The sequence below is a fragment of the Rattus norvegicus genome, chromosome 10 (assembly GCF_021556685.1).
Source record: "Rattus norvegicus strain SHRSP/BbbUtx chromosome 10, alternate assembly SHRSP_T2T, whole genome shotgun sequence".
Taxonomy (NCBI): domain Eukaryota; kingdom Metazoa; phylum Chordata; class Mammalia; order Rodentia; family Muridae; genus Rattus; species Rattus norvegicus.
Window position 1 is genome coordinate 52,905,222 of NC_141543.1, and position 12,878 is coordinate 52,918,099.

The 12,878-nt window shown below is 45.6% G+C and overlaps 1 protein-coding gene across 4 annotated transcripts; it reads right to left on the reverse strand.

The window, feature by feature from the left end:
- Positions 1-683: 683 nt before the first annotated feature.
- On the reverse strand, positions 684-12,825 carry Zswim7 (zinc finger, SWIM-type containing 7). Of its 4 annotated transcripts, none has more exons than XR_015630350.1 (5): positions 12,687-12,825; positions 9,582-9,603; positions 6,780-6,882; positions 2,179-2,377; positions 684-1,064 (listed from the first exon to the last, which is right to left on the reverse strand). XR_015630350.1 is itself a non-coding variant. In NM_001163492.1 (5 exons), the coding sequence occupies exons 1-5, from the start codon at positions 12,760-12,762 to the stop codon at positions 948-950; spliced, it is 423 nt and encodes a 140-aa protein (NP_001156964.1). In that variant the 5' UTR covers positions 12,763-12,777; the 3' UTR covers positions 684-947. The 4 variants fall into 4 exon arrangements, 2 of the variants coding, with proteins under 2 accessions (NP_001156964.1, XP_087426516.1); XR_015630349.1 differs by having other exon boundaries at positions 2,179-2,535; NM_001163492.1 differs by having other exon boundaries at positions 2,179-2,283; positions 12,687-12,777.
- Positions 12,826-12,878: the final 53 nt, after the last annotated feature.

The window sequence follows — 12,878 nt, forward strand, 5'->3', positions numbered from 1 at the left end:
TCATACTGAGGCCAAGTCTCGGAAGTAGCTGAGAGATCTTCATTTTTCTTTGCTACATCTCAGCACAGTACTCAGCCAAGCAGAGAGAGAGACTGCAACATGCATCTGACCTTGTATACAGCAGCTCGTCAGTAAGTTTGTGTTTGGGGCACCACAACTGTGGGGGGGGGGATCCCTAGTCTATGAAGTTACCTACCCCATTTTTCTACCTCAGTTCCTAGAAGGATGAATGTTCAGAGCAGCCGGAAGCTACTGACCCTCTGGGATCTGCTGGGTGTTGGGCGTTTCCTCTCAGGTCCTGTTCCTGGGTTTTCATAGCTATCACGGACCCTTTGTTCTCCTGGGCCTATCTTATCTCTTCAACACCACTCGTGGTACCCAGTGTGTCTTGTGAGAGTCCTAGAAGGATCTGGTTTCCTTCCAGGGCTTTAGAATGTTCTTTCTCCTGCTGTACAGCCTAGAAGTGCTCACAAAGCAAGTCCTCCACACCGTCTCCCAGTACAGCCCCGTCAGCAACGCCCACAGCAGCACAGACGAACCCTCTTCTCATTCTTGCTGCCCTTAGCTTTCTGTGTGCTTTGGTCCTGTCCTGCTGAACACGCTTCCCATGTAACCGTGCTCTTCCTCAGGCTGGCCTTCCGTCCCACCTCTAAACATCACTAGCGCTTCAATAACTGATCCACTTGCAGGCACAACATGGCTCAGGCTTTATTTGAGTCAACACTATTTAATTCTACTCAGGGAGATTTCTACCTGTGGGGCTCAGAGGCTGGTTGATATTAAGATCATAGAGGGCTCTTAACCGCACACACCCTCTGCAGCCTGTGAGGGCAAAGTGACAGTCACAAGTCTGGAAGTGCATCCCATTCCTCCACCTTGTGCGTTGAAGATGTGAAATATTTCCTGCTAGGCTTCTGTCTTGGAAGTCCATGTTCCAGCCACATCTTTTATGCTTCTTGTGTCCTCTCCATCAATAACAGGTCTGTCAGTTGCTTGTCAGACACACTGAGCTGCTGGCAGTTCCTCAGAAGCTGACTAAGATAAATTGCCAGAAGATGCTTACACTGAAACACGAGATACAGACCTGTTAGGGACAAGCAGGATCATGTTTGGCCAGTCTACCCAAGACCTCACCATCACATGTGAGGAGGAGAGGGAAACTGCCATGGTTTCATCCTGGCCTTCGGAGTGTGGTTACAGCAATGGCTGACGGTCCTTGAGGCACTGTACTGGCTCAGTGTTCCTCCCCAGTGAGCTCATGCGACTCTAATAGCTACCCAGCAGCTTCAACCTTCACTGTAATGAATGTGCAGAACCACGACTTCACTGGAAGCCTGGCTACCTTCTGGGGTGAAGGAGGAGTAGGGGAAATTCTCACATATACACACATGTGGGGAGATGACCCTGTCAGACCTATGTTAGAGAACACAACATTGATCCTGAGAGGACCACAGTACAATCCTGTCATTCTACAGGTGAAATGTACCTTAGTAGTGGTTAGTGGCATGTATGTGTGTGTATGTATGCATGCATGTATGTGTGTGTGTATGAATGAATACAGATGCTCAAGTTGGCACCAAACTCCTAAGATTTTAAGTTGCTACTAGTATACAAAAAGTAGGAACGAGGGAGACTTTGTTGTTCTCTACTCTGGCAAGACTAAGACTAACCACCTGCTCTCAGGAGAGGAGGAGGATGCGTTTCTTTCCCTTTGAACTAGGGATGTGCAGATGGGTGCTGTCCTTACTTGATGCTCTGGAGTCTGATGGGCTCACAAAGCCTGGGTGGAGCGTTCCTGCTGCACGTGGGGTGAGGGTGAGGCCAGGCTGTCCTTAGGAGAGGGTGTGGGGTGGGTGCACCTTTTATTTAGTTCTCTTTGCTGGGCCGTCTCCTTCCCCAGCACTCATTCCCAAGATTACCTCACTGCCCCCACTACCTCATCTGTGACCTTTTAAATAAAAAAGCAGGAGAGTGATACCAAAAATGACACTGTGTTTTAGGAGTCCAGGAGGTGACTAAGACAAAGGCAATAAACCACAATTTCTTCCACCATTGAGGGAAATGCCCATTCTGAGTAAGCTCCCACCTCCCAAAAATATGTCTCTTAAAGTCTGAAATGAGGCTAGCCTCTTCTCTCCCAACTTGTGTGCAGTGGTGAGAGAGAGAGGCCACTCTTACCAGCAGGCTGTCACTCTTCCTTAACACTGAGAAGGAGAATGCTGGGCACGAGCAGTAGTGGCAGGAAGCCAGACACGTGTACGTTGTGCCAGAACTCCCTAGCACCTGGGAGGAACAGGACAGCGTTAGTTTGCTCCTGGTACAACTTCCCGACAATCCATTCAGTGTGTCAGAGTCGCCTACGGACATCACGGAGGATCTGCAGTGGGTTTATACGAAAGGAGACACAAGTTGGCTCTCTGAAGTGTGCAAACTCATCTCCTCAGCTTCCCAGGACTTTGGAGAGTAGAAGAGTCTATTTCAGCCTTCCGCATGGTGACTTTGTTCCATGTGATGCACAGGTCTCAGCCTGCAGAGCTAAAATGGAAGGCAGGAAAGCCTTGTGCACATTTTATCGTGGGCCCCTCGACCCATGGCATTAGACATTTCTAAAGCTGCTGTGACCTGTTACAATCCCGGAGATTATGAAATGGATCAAGGGCGTGGGGAGGCAGAGGCAGGGCAGCCCTCAGATGAAGAAAGCAGAAGGGTGTGAGAAGCTCGGGATGCACTGGCGTGGGAGGATAGACAGAGCCTTGGGAAGGGGCTGGCCCAGCTGCTCAGGACAGAGGTCTCAGAACCAGGCGAGTTCACACCTGCCTATTCATCCAGCACTGGAAGGACAGGGACTTGGCTGTTGGTGAGAGGCTCAGTACAGCAAACACCCTTGGTGACACTCGGAGTACCAGGAACAAAGGTTTGTCTGATGTGAATGGACCAGTTTGCGGAGAAACCACTCCTTCCACCCAGCAGCCCAGCATTTCCTGTTGGATTCTGAATGTCCCCAAAGGCACGTGTGAAGCTTGGTTGCTATGTCCTGGCACATGCAGGGAAGGGCCGACCTTTAGGAGGTAGGATACAGTTCGAGGGAGTTAAGTTGCTGGGGGATGCCTTTCCAGGAGACACTGGGATTCTAACCTCTTCTTGTCCTGCCTTTGCTTCCTCAGTGTGGGGTGAAGAGAGTTTCTCAGCCTCCTGTTCCTACTGTAATGTACGGAGCTACCATAGGCCAATACAACAGGGCCCGGTGACCATGGTTGGAGACCTCTGAAACTGTTAGCCAATATGAACCTACTCTTCTTTACAGTGATGTCTGCCAGATAGTCACCATAGTGGTAGAGACCTAATTGATAGCAGGTATTAAAAACCACCTCTTACACATTCCTATCCCAAGGCTTGCTGTGTTAAGAACATGACACACACACCACTGACCATCAATACAATTTCCCTAGTGAGTCTCAACAGTGCGGTGGACATTAGTGCTGACCGCTTCCCACTTAATCAGAGTGAAGCCAACTCACCAGCACACAGTGGCGATGTGGGTAAGCACCGTCTCTCCAGACTACCGAGAGAGACCTTTAAAGTTCTTCCTTTACTTGACTCCCCTGTCTTTTCTCTCTAGATTTAGCCTTAAGCAAGCAAAGCCTCCAGGGGTCTACAGGTCCTGGATTTGTCACAATGCTTCCTCCTGGATTATGTTGAATCAAAGCCTGGTGATTTAGAGACAGGGATAAACTCTAGAGGTTCCCATGCCTTACCCTTTCCAAGGCTGTCTGAGATTCAAAGTAAACTGGTCAAATGCCTGGGGCGGTAGATACTCTAAAAGACAGGAAATGCTCTGATGTGCTTCTTCCTTATCTAGTTGACTACTAATGAACCCAATAATCAGGCAAAAATCTGAGCTAGACATGTTGAGAACTGGAAATTGACCTTAAGGGTAATTAATTCAGTGGAAGAAGGACCCTCTCTTACAGGAACTGCTCCGAGTTCTTCCCCACATCATAGCATGGCCTGGAATGTGCCCCCTCTCATTCCCCCTCCTTAACTGAGATTTTAAAAAAAGAAACAGGAAAGAACACACTCAAGACCAGGACTGGATTCACAGGACTCTCACCAGTAGGAAGTCTGCAGTGACTATGAGGAACTTATAAGATGGCCCCGTTTCACAGGTACAACCTTCTAAGGACTGTAGGCCCCTAGGCTACTGCCCGGCAGGGGGCTACATTTATAAATCTCCTGCATCTTTCTAAAAAACAGAGGTTTACAGTTCTTGTGCTGGTACAGACTGGGCCTATGAGCCATGTTAGTTCATAGAATGAGAGCAGCTGAACAGAAACGTTAAACTTGTAGCATGCCATGTTTTCTAGGTTCTACAGGAGGGCTGCTTGGGAACCGGGATTGCTGAGTGAGGACGTTAGGACTGGACCCACGTCTGCCTCCTAGGATGTGCAGTAACAAAGGGATGGCTTTAAATAATTACACTTCATACCCGGAGGACAGTGAAAATATTGGGTTGAACTACGGATTAAAGATTGACTCACGGAATGGTTACGAGCTGGGTACCAAGGCAGTGTCTGACTCAGCATTTATCATCGTACACAACCAAGAACCAAGGCCGATTCTTACTGTATTACTGTACGGTACACGGTAAGACTGATATGAGGCTGAGGTTTCTGTCTCATTCCACACCAGAGCTGACAGCCCCGTATCTGGGGTACGTTTTTATGATAAAGCAACACAATATAATAAAGGACGTGACAGACAATCATTACGAAAGTCAGATTCAGGGCTGGAGAGATGGCTTAGCAGTTAAAAGCACAGACTGCTCTTCAGAGGTCCTGAGTTCTATTCCCAGCAACCACATGGTGGCTCACAACCATCTGTGATGGGATCTGATGCCCTCTTCTGGTGTGTCTGAAGACAGTGACAGTGCACTCACATAAAAGAAAAAAACCAAATACATCTTTTTTTAAAAAAAAAAATAGAAAGTCATATTCATAAATATCATTAAAATAGTTTTAAACAAGACGTTTAACATTTTAGCTGGTAGCCAGGTCACATAGGTGAGGGGCAGCTAGAAGTCTGCCTGCTCTGGTCAAGTACTATGACAGTTATGGAGCTGTGACCAAAAAACTCTTTTACCCTGACACTTTTAAACGCATTTATATTATTTTTATTTTATATATAAGAGTGTTTGCCTATGTGTATGTGTGACACGTGTGTGCCTGGTGCCCACAGAGGCCAGAAGAGGGCGCCAGATCCCAGAGTCACAGGCAGTTGTGAGCTGCCCTGTGCACAATGGGACTGAACCTGGATCCTCCACAGGACTGCTGAGCCTTCTCCCCAGCCCTGACACCAGAATTCTGCAGTGAAGAAACATGGGGAAGACTGGAGGGTTCTAAGACTTGGATATTCTAAGTATATAAAATACAAAAAGATAACACAAGAAAGAAACTTAGTAGCTCCAACTGATTGTCCATCTATAAATCCACTATGAGAACTGGTTCCTTCTTTTAATAAGAGTCACTGTCTTGGTCTCAGCTCTGACAAGTTCACTACAAGCTAGAATTTAAACAATAAGAAGATTTCCTACCCACTGATGCGTCTTTCTTAACCATTGTGAGCCAAGCACATATTTGAAAATTCTGTGTCCTTTCTAAGATGCCCTTCCCTCAACCGTGGGCACACTCACCACTGTCTCACACAGCTGACCTGGGAGCAGGTGCTTACGCTGGCACACTGTTTATAGAGTCATTTTTCTAGTCGCAGGTTCAAGTCTGGCAAGTGGGGTAGCCAAATGTGATGTTACTTTACCCTTTGTGTATCAGTGTCTTGCAAAAGAAATACTTTGCTTTGCTTCTGGAGAGAGTAACCAGTAACATGGAAACAATCCAGAGTATGGTTAGAGGCCATCACCTCACAAAGCTACTCTAAGCGCCAAGGGGCAAACTGAGGTCTGTACGGACCTCCTGAGCCCAGGAGTCTGACTCCTCAAGAATAGTTCTTGACGACAGCTTTGAAAGACCGATGCTCATGAGATTATTCTAATCATATGGCCTCAAGAAACATTGACTTTTCCCTGTAAACAGGAGATCATGAACAAGAAAGATGGAAATGCTAATAAAGGTATGGGGGCCATGTAACCCTATGATCAACAAGAGAGCCAAGGCTGGTGTGCTCCATCAGACTTGAGAAAAGAGCCTGTCCACACCACTGTTAGTTCTTTTAGTGCTACTGGTCCAATCGAACAGGCGTATTTATCTTTCATTTCTAAAGTGCCTGGAGATACTATGTGACGTACAAGCCTGGCACAGTAATGTCAATATTACATGTCCCTGTATGTGAAATCTAAAACAGTTCAACTTACAGGATGGTGGCTACCAGCATTCAGGGGTGGAGGGAGGGGCTCGGGGAGATAGCCAGAGGGGTCAGAAGCTCGGGAGAGTTACTGGCTACAGTAACTAACAATGTGTCACACTCTTGAGAATCTCTAAGGGAGTGCTCTTATCACAGAAAAGGAAGCGTACAAGGTTTTTTGAGGTAGCTGGATATGTCAACAGCGTGAAGCTATATGGTATCAAGATGTCATTTTGTATTGTCATATATAGCTTCTGTCAATGGAAAATAAATACAAACCTTTAAATTATGATACATTAACATTACTAAGTTGGGTCACAAAGCTCAGTACACACTTCATGTTGGTCGTGGGCTTCTAGAGAGACTGTGAATAGATTATGTCCTAAGGGCTTCTGTTTTGATTATCCCCACCTCTAGACTTCTACCTGGTAAACACGCCTCCCGCTGGGTGATGAGATTAAAGTGACTGACTCTCGATCAACTAGGTCCAAGGCTTGGATGGCTGATGACCCAAACACAAACTTCAGCCTAGGGAATAAAGACACTGGATTAGGAGGGCCGATTCGGAGTCACCTCAAGAACTTGACACGAGGTTTACTGTCCTCTTTTTGTGTGTGTGATGGAGACTGGACCTGAGGCCTCCTGCATGGTAGGCAAGCACTCTACCACTGATCCTCAGCCCTGCACCTCCATGTGTGTGCTGCTCCTCGAGTGCCATCCACTTCTTTTACACAGGGTTGCTAACCAGCCTGCAAGCTGCCATAAGGCTAGAGCTGAGATTTTGAGCACAGGCCAGAGCTGGCTTTTTGTAAGTGGTACATGGCACTGGGATCGAACTCAGGCTTCTGTGCTTGCACAACAAACAGTTTACAACTGAGCTACCTTTCCAGCCAACCCTACCCTTAAAACAGAAAACAAACTTTAAATTTGGGAAAAATATTAACAAAACCCACGGGCTTGGGTAGGAGAGGATGGCTCCGAGGTTCAAGCACTCGTTGCTCTTCTTGAGGACCAGAGTTTGATTCTCAGGACTCACGTGGCGGCTCCCCACCGTCTGTAACTCCAGTTCCAGGAGATCCAATGTCTGTGTCTAGCCTCCGTGGGCACTGCATGCGTGTGGTGCACAGACAAACATGCTAACAAAACATCCATACACATAAAACAAAAAATTAGGAAAAAACAACCAATCAATGAAACCAAATCCATGGATTCATTTGCTCCCCAGAATATGTGTTAATTAACATCTCGCTCACTTATTTCAGAAATTCTGTTGTTTTAAAATAAGACTATACTATTACAGCTTAAAAAAAGCTTTCTTCAGGGTTGGATTTAGCTCAGTGGTAGAGCGCTTGCCTAGCAAGCGCAAGGCCTGGGTTCGGTCCCCAGCTCCGGAAAAAAAAAAAAAAAGCTTTCTTCATACTTGATTAAAGAGCTCCCAGACACTTCGTTCCTTTCTATCTCTCTGGCAAGCATTTACTCATCCCTTCCTCAGTCTGGGCTCCCTCTTCCCTCGCTCTGTCTTGCACTGCAGAGTGAGCCCAGGGTCTCCTCATTCAGCACACACCCTGCCTCTGGGCTGCAACCGCAGCACGACCTCATACTACTTACTGGTTTCTTTCCTGCTAAAGTTTTTGTTTCTTATTACTCATGGAGTGACTGTATGTACACACATGTACATATGTGCCCATGCACAGATGACACTGCTTTTAAAGTCTGAAGTATAACATGTGCACTGCCTCATTTTCCCAGAATCTAGTCTCGTACACAACAGTACTGGAAGAACTGAAGAATGCTTTCGAATTCTTTACACCAATACATAAAGATCGATTTAGTGAACAAAAATAGGGATTTGCTGAAGAGCCTCTTAATCAGAGATAACCACGGTTAACTTCAATTAATTTAAAAATGGCTTTGTCTCCTTCATGACTTCTATAAACATCTCTCAAACACATGAAATTTTTTTTATTACTTTTGATGGCTATAAAAATAGCTCTATTGTAAAAATGAATCATTTTTACTTTCATTAAACTACTTTTAAGTAGATTATTTCCAATTTGTTGTGTTGCCCTACTCAGTACTGGGTGAATCTGCTCATTGTAAAGCCTTTCCGAACATCACAGTTACCTCCTTGGGTGACATTCTTGTAAGAATATCCAGCTCAAAGAATAGGTATGCTTTAAAGCCATATTGCCATTGCCAGATGTCGTGGTTTGAATTGAGAATGGCCCCCATGGGCTCCTGTATTTGAATGTTTGATCCACAGTTGGGGGAACTGTTTGGGAATGATTAGGAAGTATGACCTTCTTGGAGGAGGTGTGTCACTGGAGGTGAACTTCAACGTTTCTCAATGCCACTCCCAGTTACCTCTCTCTCCCTGACTTGTGCTTGTGGATCAGATGTAAGCTCTCGGCTGCTTCTCTAGCATCTTGAACGTCTGCCTGCTTGCTGCCATGCTGGTCAAGGACTCATAAGAAGGTCAGAAATTAAATGTTTTCTTTTATAAGTTGCCTTGGTCACAGCAGCCCGAGATACTACGCTATCTCCCAATTGACATCTCTAGCGAGGTATTACTTATCCATTTCTTCATATTCCTGTTAGCATTTTTTCCCTGGATTGCTAGTTTTATAGACAAAATTATATTTTAAGTTGTATTTTATGATTATTAGTAATATTAATCATTTCCCCCAAAAGTTTTTTGGTTATTTGCACTCTTTTATTATTTTCCTATTTTCTAGTCATTAACTTATTTCTAAAAAGATTTGTTTTATGTGTAAGTACATACGTCTGAGTATATGTAAGTGCACTGTGTGTTCAGGTGCCCATGGAGGTCAGAGAGGGATATTAGGCTTTTGTGTAGCTGAGGATGACCTTGAACTCCTAGACCTCATGCTTCTACCTTCCAAGTGCTGTAATTAAAAGTGTGCCCCTGACCCCCCCCCCATTTTAAACTTTTAAAAAAGTGTGTGTATATAGATGTTCGCTACATGCAGGTCTGTGCACCAAGTGTTTGCAGGGCCCACAGATGCCAGAAGCTGTACCCGATCCTCCAGAGCTGAGGTATAGGTGGTAATGAGCCTTTTGAATGGGACTCTGTTCCTCTGGAGTAGGAGCGAGTCTTATCTCCAGCCCTCTTCTACTTTTACAAACCAAGGAATAAACTGAAAGGATCTGGCTCTTAAAAGTGTATAGCTTTTTTTGTTATAGATCAAACAAGAAACCATACTTACGATAAGAGAAGCTCGTCGGGAACTGTAAGGAGGGAACAGGAGGGTTAATCATGTTAGAGCAGTGAATGCAAACATGAAGATCTTATAACAACTATTCCAAATCACCATGTAAGATGTACACAGAACCTACATATCCAAGTGTGCTTCTTTCCCAACTGAAACAGCAGTAAGAGGAGTATTTACTTACTTAAAGAACTGTTAGTTCCCAAGGATGAAGAGGCAGGGGAAACAACAGCTAAACTACACTGGATCAAACACAAAAGTGGAATGTAACTTTCCAGACGGACCACATAGAAAATCTGAAAGACACAGTTAAAGGAAGTTCCCAAGAAGCTGAGGCAGGGACAGAAAGGTTAAATATAGGAGACAAATCACTTAGGGACAACAAAGGACATTCTATAGCCAAATGACGGGAATACTAGGAAGAAAAACCAAACGTCTATGAAGTAAGTTAATAGAGCCACATGGTAGAGTGGAAAACTAAACCAGGGGCTGGGGAGATGATGCACCTGCTAGGTGGCCGCTCTCGGTCAGCTGGAGTTTCGTTTCTAGCACCCATACTGGGTAGCTCTTCACTTCTGTACTGCAAGCTCCACAGGGCCTCTTCTGGCCTCTGGGGCTCCCTCACACGTGGACACATGCAGACATACATCCATCCAGGAGTAAAAATGAAACTCGAACAAAATCTTATCAGAAGCTTGAGAATCATGGTCATAAAGAAGATATAACTGGCTCTCCATACACGTGGGACCAACATCTTTGGACTCAACTAAGAGGAGATAAGAACTGAGGGGCGGGGCCACGGCTCAGCAGTTCATTCCCCCTGCCCGCAACTCCCAACAGCTGGCTCACTTTCCAGTCCAAGGGGATCTGGTGCCATCTTCTGGCCTAGGAGGGCACTGCACCCACATGGTACACTGATACACATGCAGGCAAAACACCCATGGAATGTTTAAAAAGAAATGGAAAGGCAGGTACGTGCCTGTAACTGTGACACTCGGAAGCCTAAGGCACGAGCACAGGGAGCTCAAGGCCAGCCTGGACTATGAAAAGGCCGAACAAAACCAAACTGAAACCAGTACTACCAGCCCTGGAAAATTCTGAGTCTCTACTAAACATGCCATTCTTCTCTCATTTTCCCTAAGCAACCCAGGACGTCTTCTACCTACCTAGCATGTTAGAGTACAAAGGAAGGTGAGTCTGGATCACGTGCCATCCTGCCAAAGGAACTTGTACGTTGGCAATATGGACAACCATGGATACTTAGGGACAATTCAAATACCCAGAGGGGAAAAAAAGCCACAGACAAAATTCAGCACCAGAGTTAGATGCAAAATGCTAGATGATTATGGAACAATGTTTTCAGATGTCTGAAGAAATGTTCTTCCCAACATGAGACAATACCTTTTAACTGTGAGAGTAGAAAAACCTTTTTCAGACATTCAAAGCCTCAAAAGTACAGTTCATGCCTTCGTCAGGAACCTACTCAAGTACGTACTGCATAAACTAAGACAGGTAACAATACACAAGTGGATAAACAAGAGGAAAGTAAATTGTAGGAAATGCTAAACTCAAGACCCAAAATGGGAAAAGAGAATTCCCAAGCCTTTAACACTGAAGGAAGATAGCAGTAGCCCGACCGGACACCAGCGAGTCCATACTAGGCAAGTCGGCAGGCTCTAGGCAGATTTCTTTACGAAAATGTAACTGATAAAATGTCTTTTTTTACCTTAACATTTTGAGTGGAGGCCCATGATAGTGGTGAAAAAATTTGAAGTTCAAGTAAAAATACATATGTAGAAAACTAAGTAAGCCAAGATGGTTATAATTCAGGGAAACCAAGTAACCCAGGAAAGGAAATCAAAGCTTCCTACATAGCTCAGTACCAACTAGTTTAAACCATATATGTGCAACCTGTACTTATATTCTGCAAGGTTACCAAGGAAGATCAGGGATTAGGAAGGAGTACTCAGAACCAATATTGAAAAGTGTCCTACTAAAAAGTAAACACAAGAGTCTGTTTCTGAGCTCGGGGTCCCCTTCAGTTGTTGGCATATGTATTAACCCACCAACAGCCCCGTTCTAGCAAGTGTTCTGTAAACATCTCAGAACATCTGCGGTCAAATTCTGCATGCAAGAGCTCACAACAGACTGACAACCCACAACTTTTAGAAATCAAAACATGTTTGAATACCTGGTTGGCTGAATCTTTTACACATACGTAAAAGGCCAAATTGAGACCATTCGTTTGCTTATTTTTCTTGTTCTGTTAAAGCGGTAACGCCAACCCTTTCACAGAGCACAATGAATGGGCAGTAGCAGTCTTGAGCTCTAATTTGACTATCATTTAGAGAGGCTATTTTTGGAAGAGTACTTCTAACTAGTCTACACTCCAAAAGCCTTCTCCCCTCATCCCCGTCTCCCTTTTTCAGATAGTCTCCAGTAGCCCAGTCTGGCCTAGTATTTCGTAGCTGAGGGTTGACCTTGAACTTTCCCTTCTTTTGTCTCCACTTTCCAAGTGCGGAGATTACAGCCATGTGCTCAGTCTTAGGCGGCGGCGGGGAATCCACGGTAGCTCTATACATGCTAGACAAGCCCTCTATTAGCTGAGCTACGCAGTAGATCCTCATTACTAGTTTCCCCCATTGGTAGCTCCTCCTACTCTGGCTGGTAAGCAAAGATCATCCTTGTTTAGTCATTTTGTTGGAGACAGGCATAGGGCGACCTCTACAGGTAGAGGAAAGAAGTACTTTTCAACTTGCAGATTTCTTTAAAGGTTTTGCATCCCTAGAATGTTTTTAGTAAAATATGTTTACTAAACAAAGTAAACAAGAGTGTTTTTTTTAAGCTTTGCATCACGGATTGTGGATAATGATTCCGAGTAACTCAAAATTGTCTAGGCATCTGCCATTCCGCATCCCTGCCCTCGCCCACTCCTTGGGTATACCCAGTGGCTCTCTTCAAGTACCCGGGGTTCCCGCACACCGGCTCGCACTCAGGGATCTGACGTCTAGTCATTCAAAGTCCTCTAGTTTAGCGATTTAACGAGCACAGGCTTCAGGGACAGAGCTATACAGGATAAGAATAAAAGTTCGCGGGCCATACTTCTCGCGCTGTCCCGCACAGCGGCGGCTATCTCGCTCAGGAGCTCCTCCACGACCTCCGGGAGCGTGACCGCCATAGCACGCCGCACGACTTCTCTTCCCGTGGGCTGCGAACTCTTTGCGCGCGGCAGGCCGAAGGCGGGGCGAGGCGGCGTGACGTCATCACGCGTCATCGCGCATGCGGACAGGCGGG